Raw genomic sequence first — 24,132 nt, forward strand, 5'->3', positions numbered from 1 at the left:
TTAGATTGATTCGGTTTTGATTCAAAACTTCTATAATCAGCATCGCAATATCAGCACCGCTTTTTTTTCCTCCTGATTTTCTACCTTCAGAAAACGCTCTTTTACTACCCATTGATTGTCAGATCCTTGGCGGACAAATCAAAGAACGAAAGTGATATGTTCCGTATGAGGCATGTCCGGAGTTCCATCAACAATAATGGAAAAATGAATGGCTGTGTGGACCTCTTCGATAATAGTAGCAAAAATAGTTTCACCACACGCCATAATGAGCTCATTTTGAGTTTTCCAGCTCAAATAGTGCGCTTGCATTCATGTTCCTTATTTTTGGTGTCGAGAAACTTCATCAAGATGGAACTGAAGTGTCTTATTTTGTTTCCCCAACAGCTCAAGGGTGACTAAAAAATTACTATTATCATACTCGTCCAGCATGTTTGATGAACCTACATAAATATGAACATGATATTGAAATAAAGATTACATCCAGATAAATATTCTAAGCAACATTACAATTATTTTATGAACATAAACTAACGCACCTCGAAAACTTAGATTTCTCGAAGCTAAATGGAGAGTGACGTCCAGGACGCAGCGTAAAATTTTATACGACTAAGATGCCTTTTTTCTTTTTGACTTTGCAAGTTCTGAACCGATCCCGGTCTGATTTCTCAAGGCTTTAAAGGCTGATTTCCAGACGACGTAGTGATTTCGGTGTTGAACATTTCACTGTTGGCATTTAATCTTTTCTCCTAGCTTTCGCCAATTATCTTTTATTCCGCCATTTCACTTTTTTTTTTTTTTTAGGTGCCCCAAGAAGTCCTTACGGTCTTGTCACAGAGCACCGCGGAAGTGCATTTAACCGGGAAGTTCACGCCTCCTTCCTTACCGTGACGTGATCACATCAAGGAAAGAACTGAAATCCAGGACCAAAATTATGCTATTGTCCATAAATAGAACAAGGAAAACAAACGGAAGCTTTTGCAGTTCCACTCCAGATAAGCCAGTCTAAGTCATAAGTCTGTTAATCTTCTCTCCGTTGAGAGAAGTTTCGTAAAAAAAGTTTCGAGTTAGGAAATTTTTTGTTTGTAAAATCTCTAAAAAAAAGTGCCGGATTTTGTGGTGGTCCATTTAGTATGACTATATCGCGTTCAACTTTGGATAAAACCTTCTTCCACAAAGCGGGGTCATTTCTAACAGCTTGATCACCCAGTTGAATCGCCTCTTTATCCTAAATTAAAAAAAAGCGTTTTAAGAATTGTGGTCTAATGTCTGCAGATATTAAATGATATGTTTTTAGAATCTACAAATATTAAATGATATGTTTTTAATATCTGTAGCTTTTTCATAAAATAAGAATGCGTCCTAAACTCACCCAATTATCATCATCTTCTTCAGAGATCGTTTAAAAATTTGAAAGGGAAGATGACTTTCTTGAACTCAAGGGTTCATCGACGCTGTTGGTAGCGTGGTCCGTCTAAAAAAGAACTGTTTTTACAGTTTTGGAATGAAATTATGAATATAAGATTCTGAATAAAAAAATAAAGCTGTTAACCTACACCTCGACTACTTGGTCGGATGTACAGTTATGTTTATGTTGATGTTTTTTTTGAACTTCATTGAAGCCACACTCTTCCAGTGTACGTTTGTTCTAGTATTCTTTTACAACTTTTTCTGCAGCTTTTTTCTGCCTTGGGACCCTGAATCATGCTTTCGAAAACTGGAAATGACTTTTTTACTTTAAGATGTGTGTTACTTATTTTTAAATAAGATAAAAAAAGTTTTTCATTTGTTTCGAAATCGAAATGAATTTTTTATATAGAATTTAATTCTTAAAGGAAATAAAGAAAAAAAGAATTAAATGGAATTTCACAATATCAAATTAATTTTCAATTACATTTCATGTTATAAAGTTCTAAAAATTTTACAAAAAATCTTCTATTTTGTCTTAAATTTTTTGCCTAAAATTATGCAAATAATGTTCCTTTTTTTTCTCTCTTGATAATTATTACAATCATTATTAAAATATTACAAGCCCGTCCTGCAGGTGGAACTAGTGGGTGTAATCAACGCTGCTTTTTGTACCAATTACTCATTGTTTCACATAAATTTTGCTATAAAAATCGAGCAATATACTTGCTACTTTAAACTACCTTCTTTTATTATGTTATCCGATTATAAAAAAAGGTAATACAGCTATTAAGCTATACCTGGAATCCGTTTTAAAATAGATAATCCGTTTTAAAATAGATATGAGTTTTGCAATATGCTGAAAATGTCTTTAAAAGAACTTGAAACTATAGTATATTCCTACTGATTTAAAATAAAAGTAATATAAACATACATATATATTAATGCATACACATTTTCTATATTAATGTTCAATAAGATATATTCATTTAGTGATAATAACAACGTTTTTTTTTTTTTTTTCTATTTGAAATTAACTTTAGAATAATAAATATTTGAAGTCTGTTGTAATAAATTCTAATTGTAGTAAGAGTCAATTAATGGTTCTAGACGAGGAGGATAATGAGGAAAATATTACACAAAAGTATGACAAAAACACTGAGACCCCTAAGAAAATAAACTAAACTAAACTAAATCAATCTAGCAATATTGAAGAGATTATTTAAAAGTCTGAGTGGGTGGGATGAAAAGCATAATTAAAAGTCTGAGTGGGTTGGATGGGAGATACATTTACTTTTAAGTTTATTACTTTTTTAAGAATTTACTTTTAAGAATTTCAACAATATAAAAACATTTAAACTAAATTTTAGAGAGTTTCGACAACTTTGTTTTGTAATCATTTGCTGAGATGATTGAAAATATTTCACGTATTAGAGTTGCACCTTTCATTAAAAGTAATTTTGTTGACAGTATAGTAAGTGGGGGTTATAGTACGATGATAAAAAAAATATAGCGGTGCAATTTTTGAATGGGATAAGTAAAAGTTATTTCGAAACAAGATTAATTAATGCTCTCCGAAAATATAAAGTTTGTTATGTTTGTTTAACATGCGTACCGCGAACGTGACCTAAATCTTACGCTTAAGTAATGCCAAAAAAAAAAAAAATCAAACGACAATTTACCACTCAATGTTATTTTAACCTCATAAATTTGTAAATTAACCATTTTATGATTGATTTTGATATAGAATTGCAATGTTATTTTAACCTCATAATTTGTAATAATTGTAACCATTATATGATATAGAATTTTATTTAAAATTTCGATTTAAAATTTCAATAGAGAATTTCATGCTGATTAAAAGTTTAGTATAATTTTTTAAAGTTCAACATCAAATTAAAATGCTTTCTTCAAATTTTCAGGTTAATGTTTTTATACGATTCTTATTCAGCATGGAGTTCTCAATCAAAATCAATCATAAAATGATAAGGGTAGGCAACTGAAACAATGCCAAAGTGGGCTTTTACTTAAATATTTAATAGTATTTAATAAGTATTATTTTGTACAAGTATTTAAAATACTTGTACAAAATAAATATTTTTGTCTTAATACTGATCTGTTTTTTAATTTTTTGGTGTATGTGTGTGTGTTTTTAAAAACACACACACATACCTAAAATTTTAGTTACGAAAAAGCATTTTTATTTAGTTTTCTGAGATCTTGATGAAATTGATATTTGTTCAACGTTGATTAAATGCAAAATAATTTATATTTTTAGCTTCTATTTCTAGCTTCTATTAATTAAATGTAATGTAAATCAAGTAAAAATGTATTTTAAAATCTTATTGATTTTACTTTTATCAACTATTGTTAATGGGGATTCGTTTTCAGAGGAGCTTTTTCTAAAACAATTGCCATCTGGTCATCTTTATTCTTTGTTTCAATTTACTAACAGTTTAGAAGTCAATTTATTTGATAACAGACTTCGTAAGTTTAAGTTCTAAATATATTTATTGAATATAGTTATTCTCTATCATATATTATATATATATATCTATATATATATATATATATATATATATATATATATATATATATATATATATATATATATATATATATATATATATATATATATATATATATTCTATATCAGATCTTTTTTGTAGTTGTCAAGTTTTGTTTTTTTAATTCTCTTTTTTTTATATACTTTTAGCTGAACATTTCAATTTATTTCCTAAATCCTTTGCTGAGATTATTGAAAAGTTTCATGTATTAGAGTTGCATCTTTCGTTAACACAAGGTCGTTGGCAGTATAGTAAGTGGGGTTATCCAGTTATTTCTGCACCAACCGGGATAGAATTATGGGCTTGGTTTAATCCTGACCTAGATAGAGATAAGTATGTGAGAATTTGGTGTAAATTTATATTGCTTATTACTAAAAAATTTTTTTTTATATAGGACAATTTAAGACACTGATTAAACATTAGCCTGGTTTAAATCTGGTGCAAATTGTACATAATAAAAGCATAACTAAATATAACATGCTATATAAAATAACTTTATGTATATTATATTATCTCTAACTTTAACAATAACAATTATTTTGCTAAAACTTTTTTGTTTCAAAAAAACATAGTTTAAGAAAATCACTTATATGAACAATAAATGTGTACTTTTTAATAAAATAATCAGTTTTGATATATAAAATATATTTTGTTAAATTAAATTTAAAATAAAGTTAATGAAATAAGTTTTTGTCCAGTGAATTACACTGAAATGCATTTTTATTCTCAAAATAGGCATACTTAGCAGCGTTTTGAGAATGCAGCAGTGTCTGCCTATAAATTCTCTACATAAAAGATGATTATAATACATTTATATAGCATTTACATTTAACTATTAATTATTAAGTATTATACATTTAATATATTCATAGAAAAAAAGCATTCACCAATTTAACTAGTAAGTTGTTTTTTTTCATTTGACCATTGTGATAACATCAAAAAAAAATTGGTTCTATATTGACATTATGGGGCATAATACTAGCCTTAGAATTATAATAAAAATAAAACAATTTAATTATAATAAAAATAGATAAAACCTTGTTTTTTTGTTTTATGGTAATCTGTCAGGTAATTAAAAATATTCTGTATGGTAATTGAGTCAAATTTTTTTTTGCCGACCTCTAACAGTTTGAGGTTGGCAATAAATTGCCATCCTCATTTTTCTTAATTCTGAGGGCTGTAATACTGAAGTAAAACTGATCAATTTTTAATAAATAGCTGATTTTTTTAAAACACACATAAATTTTAAAACTGATCAAATAACTTGGAATCATTGATTTCAATACTATTTTTAGCAAGATAATCAACACATGATTTAACTTCCCAGCTCATGTTTGCATGTTTAGAAAGAAGTATCCATGCAAAACTTTCAAACTCATTAAAAGAACCTGTTGATTGTTCAAGGTAAGCAGAAAATGAATTATACATTAACAACACATCTATCATAAATAAATCACATTTTGGTTTTTCAACTTACCTTAGATTTTGCAACAATGATTTAGTTTTCAGTGATACAGGTTTTTCTTTTTCTCTATCCTTTATAATTGACTTAACAGAGTTCAGACAATCTACAGTTTCAACTATAAATTCCTTTGACTTTTCAATTTTTAACAGTGTGTGTTTTTATTTTCATAAAAAATCCAAACAAATGAGTGCAATTGCCATATATATATATAGTTCACTTATTTAATTCTCAAAAGACTGTTTAATAACTTTAAGTGGTTTATCATTGGACAAAAAATATAACTTCAAAGAAAGGTACATTTATATCAACCTGGTTTGTTCAGGATAGAGTGATAACCACTTTTTTACTATAATCTTTCTACAATAATCTTTTGCTAGCTTTTTTTCTAACTGTGTAAATGCTGAATTTTGTACTTAATACTTTCAACATCAATAGCCACTTGATCTACACCATAATGAATACTTGAGAATATGTGATGGGTAACCAACACCAACAAGATTTGGTTAATCGTTTTTTGAAAAGGGAAGCACATTTTTACCACCTAATTTTTATATATAAACATCTCTAAAGTTTGTATCGCCAGTAAAAGCAGTTATCGCCAGTAAGGTAGATTATGGTATTATGAGCACCTTAAGCAAAAATCGCAATACTTTTAAGAATAATTATGCTGGATCCAAAATTTTTGCAAATAAACAATTTTTAGGGATCACTACTCATGATCCAGTTAGATATTTGGGCGTTCAAAAATTTTTCTTAAAATCTCAGAGGTTATTAAAAAGTAGCAAAAATGCTTATATTACCCATACCACTTGATAATATGAGCATTTTAAAAATAACATTAAGTAAAAAAATACCAACCTGACATTTAAAAATAATTTCTGGAATATAATAATTTGTTATTAACAAAGCTTAAATCAAATTTTAAGGTGCTTTTAATTGAAACAATACTTTGTTTTACGCAAAAAAAAAAAAAAAAATTTAATTTGTTTTTTTTCAATTTTATTAACTCAAACTTTTAGGCAATGAAAATACAAATTTTTTGAATTTAAATTACAGAAAGTTATTTAATGTTGTTAAAATATTAAAATTTTTTACTATATTTTGCTTTTATTCAAAAAGCAATTAAAACCACCCCATTTTTTAAACTAGGTAATGTAGGACTTTAAACTAGGTAATTTCAGCAATAACTGGGTAATTTGATCATGCTCATATTATACAAAAATAGTGTTTAAATGAAGTTAAAAATAAATGTTTCAATGCATTTTCTTCCAAACAAAAATGGAACAGATTTTTAGCTAATATATTTTTCTTTATGAAAAAATAAATATTTATATTTGCATCTATATTTCAACATCAAAGTTTTGCGCCTTATATTCTTTTACAAGCCATATAAATATTACATACGCAAAAATCTCTAGATTTTGACCCCCTCCTCTCCCCCCTGTTGCACCTCGTACATTTTCTACCCCCTCCCTTCCCCTATATGTATCTACGTTTGGTGGTCTTACCCCTCCTCCTACAATGGTCTTATCTTCTCTTTCATCATTTAAGTTTCATATGCTTGGTGGTCTATTCCCCCTCCCACAATTCCATTCATGCACGCGAACGTGATCACTATTTTTTTGCGTTGTTCAACCTTTATAACTTTAACAGACCATGAACGTGAGTGGCGTTCACCTTTTATTAATAAGCAAGAGAATGTGAACTGCCACCTCAATTTTTGCGTTTATGTACATGCATTTGTTGGACCCACCCCCTATCCTCCATATGCGCTTGTATGCAAATTACTCAACTTAGGACATCCCCTTCCCCTCGATGCGTACTTAATATATGGATGACTCCTTATGTGTAATGATAATGTTTTAGCATCACGAAAAATTGAATAGCATTTTAATTAGACGAGAGCTGCTAATTACTGCTTATAAATTTATGCTAATTATACTGTTTTTTATTATCACCTCACAATATCAATTTAAAAAGTACAAACCAACTTCACTTCACTTGAACTTCATTGATTGCATCTTCGAAATTATTTGGTATGCTCATATGACCTAGGTTTTCGTAGTATCCAAATCTACCCTACATTTGTGGAGCAAAGTGTTGTAAATTTTGTGAAGTCCTTTTTCATTTAAGGTCTCTTTGATTTCAGTTGATATTGTGACAGCAATTTTTAATATTTCATTCAGAGTATTTTAAAAAATCAACAGATTAGAATGTAAACTATTCTTTTTACAATCAAATATTGAGTTAAAAATAGCTTTAATGCTTCATGGTTACTGCTATCAGTTGCTACTCCAATAAACTCGATTCCTTATTCTTTTTTAGCTTTCAGCACAGATTAAACGGCATTTAGTGCAAATACATTATTAACAATGGCATCAATCATTATTCTAGCACATGAATACTTTTATTGCTATCTCAGAATCTAGAAGTACTGTTGCAAAAGTCCTGGATCAGTCTGATATTCTTTGACTTTAAAAACCTTTTTAATAGATCAAGCATATCACTGGCATCTCCCTTGATTCACTTCTCTTCCTCTCCAATAAGAACCTCATCTACCTTTAACCGAATCCATCTCTTGAACATTTAGTAGGTCCTTATTATCCAAAAAAATGTTCATCAAAAGATTAACTTGGGTTTAGATAAAAATTAAAAAAAATAAATAAATAATTAAAATGTATTTTTTTAAAATTATACTGCATATGAAATTAATATTTTTTCCTAAAAATGGAAAAGGGCAGTTTTAAAAGTATTTTTTATATCATAAATATATTTTTTTATAAAATAATTATCATTTTTAAAAATTTGAGTAAAGTTTTCGCCTTATTCAGGGGCGAACACTGGATTTTTTTATATTTTAGAAATGAGACTTTCAGGCATTGCGAAAACTCCAAATTCAAATCAGAATCTATTGCAAAAAAACAACCCTGATTATAGCCTGCTAACAAAAACCCCAAAAAGTTTGCAACCCTAAAATATTTTAATTTACTATCTTATACTAAATTTAATTTTATAGTTTTAGATTTCATCAAATAATCTTTTAGTTTTCAAAAGTTATGTCTGTGTAGATATTCTACCTAGAGAGTGACATGGGGACAGGTTTTTATCCCCATCCCCACCCCGTTCATCAAATTATGTCCCCATCCCCACCCCACTACTGCAGAGGTAGTCCCCATCCCCATTCCATTACTGCAGAAGTTGTCCCATTCCCGTATTCCTTTTAGGTTTCCCCGCAAGCAAAATTATTATTTCTATCAAATATTATAACATATTGTAATATTCCTTTTAATAATAACATACATTTTCATTTTTTTTAAACATTTTATAGCACATACAGAAGACAATTATAAATGTATTAATAAAAAGCGTAGTAGAGAAGATGCATTTTAGAAAACATAAATATGTGTATTTATTATAAAACTGTAATTAAATTAGCATTTAAAATTATCTTTAATATTAAATGTAAGAATAAATGGAATTTTAAAAAGAACAGCAAATAATTAAATACTAAAAAAAAGTAAAGCCTTTACATAGGAATATGTTTCATATTCAGTCTTATTCATTTTTGATTAACAAAAAATAGATGTAACAAAAATGTTGTTCAAACTATTATTTTTTTAGTCCATGAATAAAAAGGCGATTATCCACTTTTTCTGTGTCTAATTGTGTATGCCTGTCTTCAATTGTGCAACCTGCTAATGAAAATACATGTTCAGATGACGTTACTGTAGGCGATATTGCAAGATGAATGCATGCAATTCTAGACAGTTTGGCGAAATGTTTGTTTTTTGCTTCCACAAAGTGAGCAAGTCTTGCAATGAATCTGTGCTCAGCATGTATGCATCTGTATGTAGTATTGGTTTTGGGTGTACAAGCATATATATCTTCAAAGAAGGATTCCCCTGTTTTTGTCTCTAATTTAGGATTTTTAGCTGGTGTGGATTCTGAGGAAGTTATAGTTATAGAATTGGTTATTTGTTTTGCCTCTTCGCACTGCATGTCTGCATCTAACAAAGAAAATGTCATCCAATGCTGTTTCTCTACATTCTGATGATAGTAAGCTCATGTTGTTTTTTAATTGGGGGTCAGAAAGAACAGCAATTTTATGTAAGTCATGTATATAAAAATGGCTTTTAATGAATTTTAGTAGACGAATAGACTCACAGTCCCCTTCTTCGTGAAGTATAGCTTTTAATAACTGCACTTGTATGGGCACTACTAGATGCAGTGTGGGTGATTGGTTGGCAGAAACCAATTTTGTAGCAGTGTCAAAAGGTTCAACAAGAGCTGTGAGTAGACCTTCGTTTATGTCAAGCAAATATTTTTGTATAATGCGATCATTAGCAATTGCTTTTAATTGCCCTAAATTATCAAATATGGATTTAAGCATTGTTAATACACTATTACATTGTGTTGGAATTGCTTGCTTTAGAGTTTTATGTAATAGTGTCTGCAACTGAGTTCTTTTAACTTGCATGACAATATCTTTATAAATGGAAATAACTTCAATGACATATTTAAATAGATCTTCATCTGTAACACCTTTTGAATCCAGTGCATGTGATACAATTAAATATATGTTGTGTCCACTGCAAGTAAGTCTTATCTGGTCATGAAAAGCAGCTTTTATATTTGCACCATTCTCTGTTACAAAAACATTATTTGGTCGATCTGCTTCGAATTCCTTTTAAATGTTATTAATTAAAATTTTAATATTTTCTGCTGTTTTCTTTTCTTCCATTTCTCTGGTGGCTATAATTATTAGGCACATTTCCCATTTATTAATAATATAGTGAACAGTTGCTGTAATATATGGAGTATTTGTAAATGCATGAGTCCACATATCTGTAGTAATAGCCATTTTCTTAACAGATTGCAGTTCAGTTTTTAATTCCTGTTTTTGCTTCTCTGCTGCATTTGCCAAATGCCTGGAAACTGTTTGTGCACTTGGAATGATGTTGTCACTATCGAGATTTCCAGATTTTACTCCAAAATAAATTAGTTTTGTTGCCAGGAACTTAAAACCTTGTACTTCAATGATGCTAAATGAACTAAAAGAAACAATAATAAAATACACCGTCTAAAATTAAAATTTTAACGTATATATATATCAGGCCTTCTTCGGAAACGCCTGCGGTCGCATGGCTTGATGAGAAAATAAAAACATATAAGTAATATATGCATGGACAATTCCATTTTTAACTTATATTACACGCGCAATAACTTTATCAAATATTTGCTTATTTAAACTTTTAAATAAACTTTTAGCTATTTTGTATGAAAGCTGATAGTCTTATGAAAAAAATAAGTTTTAAGTCTGGCCAAAAGAGGGCGAACTTATTGCTAAAAATGCTACTTACACCTGTTGTTACACGGAAAACAAAGTAAAAAAATTGCCTCAACTTTTAGGTCTGATTTCCGCGAATCAGTAAAGTGATTTGTACCAGAAATTTTTACAAGATGTTGAGAATTGCAAAAGAATTGCAAAAGTATTGAACTCATTCATTAAAAATAATTAAAAAGGAAAATTTTTAAAAACTAGTGGCACTCTTCCTGAGTGATTTTTCATAACATTCATGAAAGTTATCAAATCAAAAATAGTTTTTCTGCAAAACCAAGAGCAACTTCAAAAAATTATTTTAGTATTACAACTTTATTATTACTTAATTGAGTCATTGGTTTGTCGAAGTTTTTACTTACACTTCTAACATTTATGCGTATTGCTTTATTTTCATAAGGTTGAATTTTTAAAATGCTGCAAAGTATTCACCTTTAAATCTTTTAAAATATTTTTGACATAAAAACTGCTATCACAGTTTAGGAGAGGGGTGATCATTTGTGACAGAAAAGAAAGGGTTAAGAATTGACAAATATAGGGTGACATGTTTATGGATGACACCCCAAACAAACGATTTGTTTCACTAAAACAAATATAAAAAAGGTTCTAACTGATTCTTTTTATATTGAAAGAAAGACAAATAAATCTTCTTTTTTTTTTAATCTCTAAATAAGAATATTTATATAATTCTTATTTTTATTTATTTATTTACATTTATATGTCAACCAAAATAAGAATACATTAACAAATAAAAAAACAATAATATAAATAATTTTAATGCACATAAAAAAAAAAGATTTTTTTTTTAATTCTCTTAATATAAAAAGTTTCAGTTAAACCTTGTCAAACCAACACAACGAAATAACAATTACTTAATGACGTAATTCATTTTGTAAACAAAAACTTAACGAAAAAGTGCCAGAATTTTAGTTAAATTTATGTTAAATTTTGTCAGTGCATTTTTAGAATTCATATAATGAAAATAATTAATATAATATCCCAACAGAGAGCTGCAAGACAAAGGTAGGTTATGTATCTGTTATTAATATAAATACTTTCACTCATATAGGTTAGGTCTATAGTTTTCTTTATTCAATATATATATATATATATATATATATATATATATATATATATATATATATAATATATATATATATATATATATATATATATATATATATATATATATATATATATATATATATATATTAAATACAGTTTTAACAATAAAATGAGAAAGTGGTTTCATAAACTTAACATTGCGAATATGTGATTTTAGTTATCTGTGGAATGTTTTTTTAAATATTATGCCATTAGAAAAAAGAGAAAATTCTCATAATGTTAAAATAAAGTGTGGCACAGGCACATCCTTTTATAAATGTTAAACGTTTACAACAATTTCATTTTTATTAAATAAATATTTAATACAATGCACATATATTATATTTTATTGATCATATACATAGTTCTATGGGAACATAACTAAGTAATTAGATCTACATTCTGAATATCTCTTGCACACATTTCTACAATGGAATAATTTAGTTCAGTTTTATCTTGTGATGAAATTTTTTCTCTGTTTGATGATATGCCTATTCCTGAAATAAATTTAGGCCTACTTGAAAGACTTCTAGTCCTATTATCTTTATGTCTAATGCAGGTCTCCATGTGAGCCTTTAAATCGCTGGTGCCGTCACGAGATTTCCACATTAAAAGTGAATTACAGTTTATACATTTACCATGTGAAGCAAACATGCCATTGACATCAACCTTTTGAAAATTAGGCCAGACTTCACTTGTTCCAGAATTTTAATAACAGTTATTCTAGTTGATTTTGAAATTATAAGTTTTTCTATGTCTCGTTTCTCCAAAGGCAAAGAAGTCATATTGAAAATTAATTTTTGAAACGTGTTTATAAAAAGTCATTACTGTTACCGCAGTATTACTGCAAACATTGTTGCCATTACCACGGTATTAGCACAAATATTATCGCCATTACCATGGTATTACCGTAAACATTGTCCCCATTACCGCCAACATCGTTCCCATTACTGCGGTATTACCCTTACTTATTTTAAAACTGCCCCATTACCGCGGTAAAAACTGCAGTTTACTGCGGTATTACTGGGGTAACCATCCCCATGTCACTGTCTATTCCTGGTGTTAGTTTGCATGACTGTGAATTTTTTAAAACTGTAATAGTACCATGTATATATATATATATATATATATATATAGATATATATAGATATATATATATGTATATACATAAATATATATATATATATCAACTCTTGGAATTAGTCTCAGCATTCGGCGGCAATACCGACCTAACTGCCAACCTTAAAGTGTTTGAGATTCGCAAAAAATTGCCAAACTCATTGCTATGCATTATGGTAAGACCTTTGTATCAAATTTTTTTTGCCGACCTGATGCCGACCTCTAAAAGATTGAGGTCAGCAATAATCTGTCGACTTCAATCTTTTAGAGGTTTGATATATATATATATATATATATATATATATATATATATATATATATATATATATATATATATATATATATATATATATATATATATATCTATCAGTCAGTGCACAATAAAGCGTGGGCAGGATGGTCTTTTTTTAGTAAGCCTGTGCGATTTAATTTATTAATTTTTTTCTGCTATTTAATTTAAAATAAAAATAGCGAAATGATTGCTTTGAATAAATACTAGATAAAGTAATAAAAAAAAAAGCTGGTAAAAAAAGTTTTTTTCATAAAAGAACAAATAAACAGAAAAAATTTTTTGCTGCAACTTAAAACAAAACGCTTTTATTTTTTTGGCAAGTGTTTTTTTATGCGCTTACCAAAGTTTTTGTGGGCGTGTGGGCAAGCCTGAAAAGACTTAAGTGCGAAAGGGCTGGTTAAACGGAGAAGAATGATATATAGTAATGATCAAAGTAATTTTTTGGTAGACAGTGCTCAATACAAAAGTAGAGCGCATATATATTAGAATAATAACAAAATAACTAGTTGTCAAGACCTGTGCGATATGATAAGTCTGTTCCACACTCAACTTTTTCTAAACTTGTTCTTAATTTGGTCTCTATACTTTAATTTGTTTTATTAAATGGCAAAAAATTAATCGATTTAAAGTTCTTGCCTTTTGATTAACAATTATATTACTATACTTTAGAACTGCACTTATTTATTTCAATATTTTTTACATAATAAAAGTATCTTTACATATAAGACAGTTGGGTAACATATCTTTAGGTGTTTTTGGAAACTTAGGCTATAATAAATTTTTAACCCTCTCATTAAGATTTATTTAAAAAGAAAAATGGACATCGAAAAACAGGCCAAAGAGGTTATTTCAAATAAGTTAACTCTATCTGTTTGATATTTTTTATAAAAGCTTTTCTGAAAAAAATATTATCTTAACAAATTCATTCAATTAAGCTGTTTACTGCCGAGTTAGGCAAAAATTGGTACTTAATGCAAATGGAAATTGTCTAGATTGTACAAAAGGTGATAAAAGTATAAATGGTTTCCATTCACATATAAAAATAAAGGGGAAATATTATCAAACAGCCAATATAACCATTCAAAATAATAATTTTAAAGATAAAAAATATAAAAATTTTCTTAAGAAACAAAAAACTTATTTTACTTGAGATAAAAATAAAAATATACAAAAAATGACAAAAAAATATTATATTCAACATAAAAAAAGTATCAAAAATACTTATAAAAGCAATATAAATTACTAAAAGTTATATAAACAATGAAACAATGTTACAATTTAAAGTTACAATATAAATTACTAAAAGTTATATAAACAATGAAACAATGTTACAATTTAAAGTTACAATATAAATTACTAAAAGTTATATAAACAATGAAACAATGTTACAATTTAAAGTTACAATATAAATTACTAAAAGTTATATAAACAATGAAACAATGTTACAATTTAAAGTTTCAATATAAATTACTAAAAGTTATATAAACAATGAAACAATGTTACAATTTAAAGTTTCAATATAAATTACTAAAAGTTATATAAACAATGAAACAATGTTACAACTTAAAGTTACAATATAAATTACTAAAAGTTATATAAACAATGAAACAATGTTACAATTTAAAGTTTCAATATAAATTACTAAAAGTTATATAAACAATGAAACAATGTTACAATTTAAAGTTATATAAACAATGAAACAATGTTACAATAAAATTACTAAAAGTTATATAAATAATGAAACAATGTTACAATTTAAAGTTACAATATAAATTACTAAAAGTTATATAAACAATGAAACAATGTTACAATTTAAAGTTATATAAACAATGAAACAATGTTACAATAAAATTACTAAAAGTTATATAAATAATGAAACAATGTTACAATTTAAAGTTATATAAACAATGAAACAATGTTACAATTTAAAGTTATATAAACAATGAAACAATGTTACAATATAAATTACTAAAAGTTATATAAACAATGAAACAATGTTACAATATAAATTACTAAAAGTTATATAAACAATGAAACAATGTTACAATATAAATTACTAAAAGTTATATAAACAATGAAACAATGTTACAATTTAAAGTTATATAAACAATGAAACAACGTTACAATATAAATTACTAAAAGTTATATAAACAATGAAACAATGTTACAATTTAAAGTTTCAATATAAATTACTAAAAGTTATATAAACAATGAAACAATGTTACAACTTAAAGTTACAATATAAATTACTAAAAGTTATATAAACAATGAAACAATGTTACAATTTAAAGTTACAATATAAATTACTAAAAGTTATATAAACAATGAAACAATGTTACAATTTAAAGTTACAATATAAATTACTAAAAGTTATATAAACAATGAAACAATGTTACAATTTAAAGTTATATAAACAATGAAACAATGTTACAATATAAATTACTAAAAGTTATATAAACAATGAAACAATGTTACAATATAAATTACTAAAAGTTATATAAATAATGAAACAATGTTACAATTTAAAGTTATATAAACAATGAAACAATGTTACAATATAAATTACTAAAAGTTATATAAACAATGCAACAATGTTACAATATAAATTACTAAAAGTTATATAAACAATGAAACAATGTTACAATATAAATTACTAAAAGTTATATAAACAATGAAACAATGTTACAATTTAAAGTTATATAAACAATGAAACAATGTTACAATATAAATTACTAAAAGTTATATAAACAATGAAACAATGTTACAATATAAATTACTAAAAGTTATATAAATAATGAAACAATGTTACAATTTAAAGTTATATAAACAATGAAACAATGTTACAATATAAATTACTAAAAGTTATATAAACAATGCAACAATGTTACAATATAAATTACTAAAAGTTATATAAACAATGAAACAATGTTACAATATAAATTACTAAAAGTTATATAAACAATGAAACAATGTTACAATTTAAAGTTATATAAACAATGAAACAATGTTACAATATAAATTACTAAAAGTTATATAAACAATGAAACAATGTTACAATATAAATTACTAAAAGTTATATAAATAATGAAACAATGTTACAATTTAAAGTTATATAAACAATGAAACAATGTTACAATATAAATTACTAAAAGTTATATAAACAATGCAACAATGTTACAATATAAATTACTAAAAGTTATATAAACAATGAAACAATGTTACAATATAAATTACTAAAAGTTATATAAACAATGAAACAATGTTACAATTTAAAGTTATATAAACAATGCAACAATGTTACAATATAAATTACTAAAAGTTATATAAACAATGCAACAATGTTACAATATAAATTACTAAAAGTTATATAAACAATGCAACAATGTTACAATATAAATTACTAAAAGTTATATAAACAATGAAACAATGTTACAATATAAATTACTAAAAGTTATATAAACAATGCAACAATGTTACAATATAAATTACTAAAAGTTATATAAACAATGAAACAATGTTACAATATAAATTACTAAAAGTTATATAAACAATGCAACAATGTTACAATATAAATTACTAAAAGTTATATAAACAATGCAACAATGTTACAATATAAATTACTAAAAGTTATATAAACAATGCAACAATGTTACAATATAAATTACTAAAAGTTATATAAACAATGAAACAATGTTACAATATAAATTACTAAAAGTTATATAAACAATGCAACAATGTTACAATATAAATTACTAAAAGTTATATAAACAATGAAACAATGTTACAATATAAATTACTAAAAGTTATATAAACAATGCAACAATGTTACAATATAAATTACTAAAAGTTATATAAACAATGCAACAATGTTACAATATAAATTACTAAAAGTTATATAAACAATGCAACAATGTTACAATATAAATTACTAAAAGTTATATAAACAATGAAACAATGTTACAATATAAATTACTAAAAGTTATATAAACAATGAAACAATGTTACAATATAAATTACTAAAAGTTATATAAACAATGCAACAATGTTACAATATAAATTACTAAAAGTTATATAAACAATGAAACTATGTTACAATATAAATTACTAAAAGTTATATAAACAATGCAACAATGTTACAATATAAATTACTAAAAGTTATATAAACAATTAAACAATGTTACAATATAAATTACTAAAAGTTATATAAACAATGAAACAATGTTACAATATAAATTACTAAAAGTTATATAAACAATGAAACAATGTTACAATATAAATTACTAAAAGTTATATAAACAATGCAACAATGTTACAATATAAATTACTAAAAGTTATATAAACAATGCAACAATGTTACAATATAAATTACTAAAAGTTATATAAACAATTAAACAATGTTACAATATAAATTACTAAAAGTTATATAAACAATGAAACAATGTTACAATATAAATTACTAAAAGTTATATAAACAATGAAACAATGTTACAATATAAATTACTAAAAGTTATATAAACAATGAAACAATGTTACAATTTAAATTGCTTTTATAAGTATTTTTGATACCTTTTTATGTTGAATATAATATTTTTTTGTAATTTTTTTTTTGTAAGTTTATATGGTATGAAGTTTATCAAACTTTGTTTTAGCTTTTTGAATACAATCAACATTCAGAACATTTCTTAAATTCTGCTATGTAGGAACTTTCAAAAATAGTCATAAGAAAAGGAATTCAACCTAAAAATGAAACCAAGTTATTAATTGAATACACGTCACACACATTAGTTTGCTATGTACTCTATTTATTTATTTGAAAACTCAAAAATGTGACTAAACAGATAACAAATAAAAAGCATACTTTGTGAGGTTTTCTTTTGTGAAAGTTTCAAGATTTATTGTTACAAGTTTGGATTAACAACTCTTTTTAAAAAAGCGAGGCTAAAAATAAATAATCACAATAAGATAAACCTTTGTTTTTATTTGAAAACTAAATCCTTAGATTTTAGTGTATGATTATATGTAGTCAGTTTCAGTAATGAAACTACCCAATGATCAAATGAAAATAAACTAAGTCATCTATCAACACAAAACATCAGTTTAAACTAAAGACACCAACAAAAAATATCATCAAAAAACAACACAACAACACAACAATAACATCGCAAAATTAACAAATAACAAGTAACAACAAATAACATTACAGTAAACTCTAAATTACTCAAACCTCCAGGGACCAAGAAAATAGCTAGAGAATGTTAGAGTTATTGGGAGTATAATTCATAAATAAAGGCTCAACTGGAATTTTAAAATTAGTTTAAGTTATAAAGGAGTATTGAGTTATCCATAGTTTATTGTACATATTTTAACTACTAACACCACACACGTAGAAACACTAACAAATTATAAACCCATATAGCCTTATATTAAACGCAATAAAAACACACATTACCACATCATATGACATAAAAATACTTGTCAAAAACTATTAATTACAATTTAAACTAATTTTTAGTTTGAACTTTTAGTTTTCTTTCTTAAACTTATCTAAAATACAATGTAAGCAAATAAAACAGAGCATAATATAATTAACTATTATATTCTACCTCTACTCTTAGTCATATTTAAATAAAATGTTTTAAAATAATAATAACAATTGTGTAAAGATAACATATTTCTATCAAGAACTTATACTAATATTATAAATAAATTGATATAATCTTTATAACTGAGTAATGTTATATATTTAAGGTTATTTTATTAATTATTGACAAACTATTAGTATTTAATCAAAAAAACAGTAAAAAGAAATTTAAAAAAATTAAAAACTTTTTAAAGATAAGAACTCATAAATAAAGCAAATTGAAAAAATTATAAGGCTTGTCTGCTTGGCAAATACTAATAGCTTTGAACAGTGAAATGTAATCCTCCATGAAAAATCTCTTTCATAACTTTGAAACCCATTTAATGCAAGAATAAATAAATAATATTAAATAAATACAAAACTAATAAAAGAAAACCTCTATAAAAAATCATTTAATTGCTTTAAGAGAAGAAACTTGGAAACATTGAAACTTTTTGAACTATTTTAATTGTTTTTATATATTTAATATTCAAAAGAAAAAAGGTCTATAATACAATGCAGAAAAATTAAAATGTGTGTATGTATATGAAGACCTCAGTGGAAAAACCAGCGTTGTCACATTTAAAAAGTATTGAGAAAGTATTTGTTGATCATTAATAAATGTCTTTATTTAAAGCAAAGAGAAAAAAATTTTTGTATAAAAAATTACAAAATGTTTTGTTTTGAATAAATTTTAAATAAAATAATTATAATATAAATTTTTTTAAATTGCTTAGTTTCATTTGCTTTAAATAAAGACTTTTATTAATGATCAATAAATACTTTCTCAATACTTTTTAAATATGACAACGCCGGTTTTTCCACTAAGGTCTTCATATATATATATATATATATATATATATATATATATATATATATATATATATATATATATATATATATATATATATATATATATATATATATATATATATATATATATATATATATATATATATATATATATATATTATATATATATATATATATATATATATATATATATATATATATATATATATATATATATATATATATATATATATATATATATATATATATATATATATGTATATATATATATATATATATATATATATATATATATATATATATATATATATATATATATATATATATATATGAATTTTTTAGGTAAGTATATAACACTTTATATACTTACCTAAAAAAAAAAAAAAATTCAAGTTAAGCATATCTAATGAAGGAAAATCGAAACTCTAAAATCTAAAACTCTAAATTTAAATGTTTAAATGGGGAGGAGCTATTAGTAAAAGGAAGCCCGTTATTTAACAAAATTTATTTATCATCAAAAGCATAAATTGTTAACAAAAAAAAACAAAACAGAGAATATATCTTTTAAACACATTTTTTTTTAAATTAACAAAATACAAATAATTAACAAAAAGGAATAGAGTATATATTTTCAACAAAATTTACTTAAATTTATAAATGATAAAAAAAATTAGAGATATTAAGAATCTATATATCTATTTAACATTTCTTTTAAACACATTCTTTCAACAATATTTTTTCAACACATTTTATGATTACAAACAGATTTAATTTATGTGTTTTATCATGACTGTACACCACTTTACTGGCAAGAACGACATTCTTGCTCTCAACAAAGCCAAGTCACATTATAGCAAAGTACACCACTTGGCTAGCAAGGTCAACACTCTTGCTGTAAACTAAGCCAAGTCATAACAATTGGAAACCATGTAAACAGCATAATAACCACTTACAAACTATAAACACATAACATTATAACTAGCAACCAGACAATCTCTAATGGACTTATTATAAAAGGACAAAAATAGACTTCGACAAAGCACTAATTGCAACAATTTTAATTACAACTATCAAAAATGAATTGTCTATAAAAAATGTTTGTCTTTCTAGACAATCATTTTAAAAACGGACACTAAATGAACAATCTCGATTTTTTAATGAGGTATAGAAGATCTATTTAATATATAATTTGGACTTATAACGAGTAATTAAATTTTCACTGCAGCATCCTTTCAAAAACTGAAAACGAGCACAAAATTAAAAATACAATTTTTCTAACAGAAGTTCATTTTTTAATTTTTTGTCCAGCGTGTGCTGTTGATTAAAAAGTTAATGTCTATTTAAAAACCTCAAAATGGACTATTTTGTGCTCAATTGAAGTTCATTAATTACTCAGTTCAGTTGTTTTTCAATTCTCAGTGAATGTGCGTGAAAATTTATTTTTAAAATGCCCTCTCCAGTCTGGGATTACTTCAAAAAAGTTGAAGGTAAGTTTATCATTTAAAAAATTTTCCTTAGTCACTAAAATCTTTATCACCTTCAATAAAATTATTTTAAAAATATGTGATCAAGGAGTTGTCCTTTATAAAATGTGGATTAGTAAGTAGAAGATTCCAATAGGTGTTAAAATTTATTTAGGTTTGTGAATAAAACAATAGTGAAAAAGAAAAATGTTTTTTACTTTCATTTTATTGATGAATATGTACGCAAGTTTTAAACAATAATTAATCATGGGCAATGATCGTCATTTGGAGTTTTGATGTCATTTCAATATTTTTTTAATATTATAAATTTTCTACATAACAATCTTCAAATAATACGGTAATGAAAGATTTCTGGTTTTATGAAATCAAGTAAATTTAGACAAAATCATAGACACCAAATAGACAAAAAATTATGCTTTGTAGACTTAGGAAGTGAAAATTATTTTTTAACTGAGCAATTTTGGGACACCATCAAAAATTTGATAGACACAACAAGGACAAAAAATTAAACATTTGTTGTGTCCATTACAACATACAGAATTGTCTATGTCTGTGTTGTAAGTCTATCCATAGACTAGTCTGGTTACTAATTATAACACATCACAAACATACTTAGTTACATAGAAACACTTCATATATAAAAGATATTAACACACTTACAAAATATAACCAATATAACCTTAGCACATATAAACATAATAAACAGCACATAAAAATAATTAAATATGCAAATTAAGAAAAATATATAAATTAGAAACATTTATAAATACAACCTTATTTTTGTAATATTTGTTCAATGACAGACCTCATAATGAATGTTTATCAACTTTAAAAAACAAACGATCAAAATGACCTGGTTTCTAATATCATAAAAGCAAATAAATTTTCTGTAATTTCTTTAAAATAGTATTAGGCGATCTTGTTCTTGAACATGCAACATAGAGTTGACCATGCGAGATGCAAGGGTTTTGGAGATAAACACCTACTTTATCAAGAGTTTGACCTTTATTAAAAGTTTGACCTTTGAAAAGAGCATCGTCTGCTAATTCTTAAAAATAAAAGTTACATATTAATATACTTTGAAAAAATTGACAAAGGATTTGAATTGTGTTATTATTAAAATGCGTGAATTAATCAAGTTAACTGAATTTAAAAGTTACTGTACTAATTTAAAAATAACATAAGGTTTTTCCTTAAAAATAACATAAGGTGATTTAAGGTTTATACTACAGAAGTCATCAAATTATCTAATATAAAAGTTTTAGATGTTATTACCGATTAAGCAGATATTAAAAGATTATAAAGATTTAAGAATAACTTATCACGTGGCAAAATTATAAAGATAAATATTAGAAGGCCAAGCGTGCTTAATCTTCTTTAAAAAATTCCGTGTCAAGCATGCACGAATGAGTAATGGCAGCAGCAGCGTTAAACTAAACATTAATTATAAGCTATTACTATTAAATTTGAAACATAACTCAAAGTTTCATCATTTATGCGATCATCAGACATTACAAACAACCATGATGACAAATATATATATATACGAAAATACAATACAGTTTAAATTGTAGATAACAAATTTGTTTTCATGGCGGCATTTTGATATTAGTTCATTTTGTTTATTCAAAAGTTTCAAAGATGATGTAATGGTATTGTATTTTTTATTTAAACAAAGGTTACACAACTTTCTTCCAGGTTTAAATAGCTCTGCCCTATCGATAATCTTCCACGTAAGAATTGGATTTATAAATCCCTACTTTTTTTTTTCTCCAAGATTATTTAGAAAGTTCTGTGGTATTAGCTTTACTTGCATATTGAAAGGAGTTTTTATGTTTGTACCAATATAATTAAAACCACTATTTTACAGTGATGTTTTTACATTGCAGGCGTAAATTATATTTTTATTAAGACACATGCCTTTTAATGGACATTCTGAAGGTTGCCGGCAGTTACATGTTGTAAACAGATAATATTTTTTTATTGTGTGAATTAATAATATTGGTGATGTTAAGGAAAAAGCTAAAACTGACTTTTTAATTATTCCTATTAAAAATTTTGCAAAACTTTTCAATTAGATTTAGAAAATTTTGAATGATGTTGATTTTTACATTTTGTGAGAATAGAGGATTAAACCAAATGATGTTTTGTGATCTTGATTTTGATGATGTAAGGTTTTTTTGGAAGTAATCTTTTCATTATATCCACAAGCTGCTGAGGCATTTATAAAATGATGTTGCTCTATCAAAAACTTCCTTGCTAAATGAAATATTGCTAATATATATTGGATATCATAGTTCGTATGGATTTAATAATACTAGGGGAGTGGTTAGAATTTATGATGATGTATAATCGGTGGTCACCTGGTTTTCTGTATGGCTGGTAAGTATTTTCTGACAGGTTGAAGGTAACATTGAGCAAGTTTACAGTTTTTAGGTTGGTCTTTATTGTGAGTTTTAGCTTAAACTTCTCCTTAAAAAGATGAGCGATGTTTTTCTTGAATATCTCGGAAAGTGGTCCATTAATCTCTATATAATTCAGTAGTTTGCAACCCATAGTCTTGACTAATAGTATGAAGAATAAAGAGGCCAACTAACTCACATACTTCAGCCCTATCGAAACTTTTCATTGTGACATTAAAATTAGGATCTCTAAGTTTTTTGACCCAGATATTATTGTTTTCAGTCTAGTTCTCAGATCACGAAATCTTGTATATCATCTCAAAAATTAGACCCTCGTGACTTCATAACTTCATAAGTCTCTTCAGTGGTCCCTCTCCCCTTATTTGATATCTGTTTGCACAGACCCTAGTGACTATTCTCTTAGTTGCAAGGCAGAAAATTTTGAAACAGTTACTTTTTAAAAATAAAATATATTACTTATATTATTACCATCGTCATCATCATTATTATTATTGTTATTATTA

At 25.6% G+C, this 24,132-nt stretch overlaps 1 protein-coding gene across 1 annotated transcript in view; it reads left to right on the top strand.

Moving 5' to 3' along the window:
* Nucleotides 1-3,685: 3,685 nt before the first annotated feature.
* Nucleotides 3,686-24,132, top strand: part of LOC136072021 (GPI transamidase component PIG-T-like) — a 69,255-nt gene continuing 48,808 nt past the window's right edge. The window contains exons 1-2 of the mRNA XM_065819905.1: nucleotides 3,686-3,891; nucleotides 4,121-4,304. Of these exons, the coding sequence (XP_065675977.1) occupies nucleotides 3,732-3,891; nucleotides 4,121-4,304 (344 nt within the window). The 5' untranslated portion in view covers nucleotides 3,686-3,731. The remainder of the gene's footprint in view (nucleotides 3,892-4,120; nucleotides 4,305-24,132) is intronic.

Source organism: Hydra vulgaris, chromosome 15 (genome assembly GCF_038396675.1).
Source record: "Hydra vulgaris chromosome 15, alternate assembly HydraT2T_AEP".
NCBI lineage: Eukaryota > Metazoa > Cnidaria > Hydrozoa > Anthoathecata > Hydridae > Hydra > Hydra vulgaris.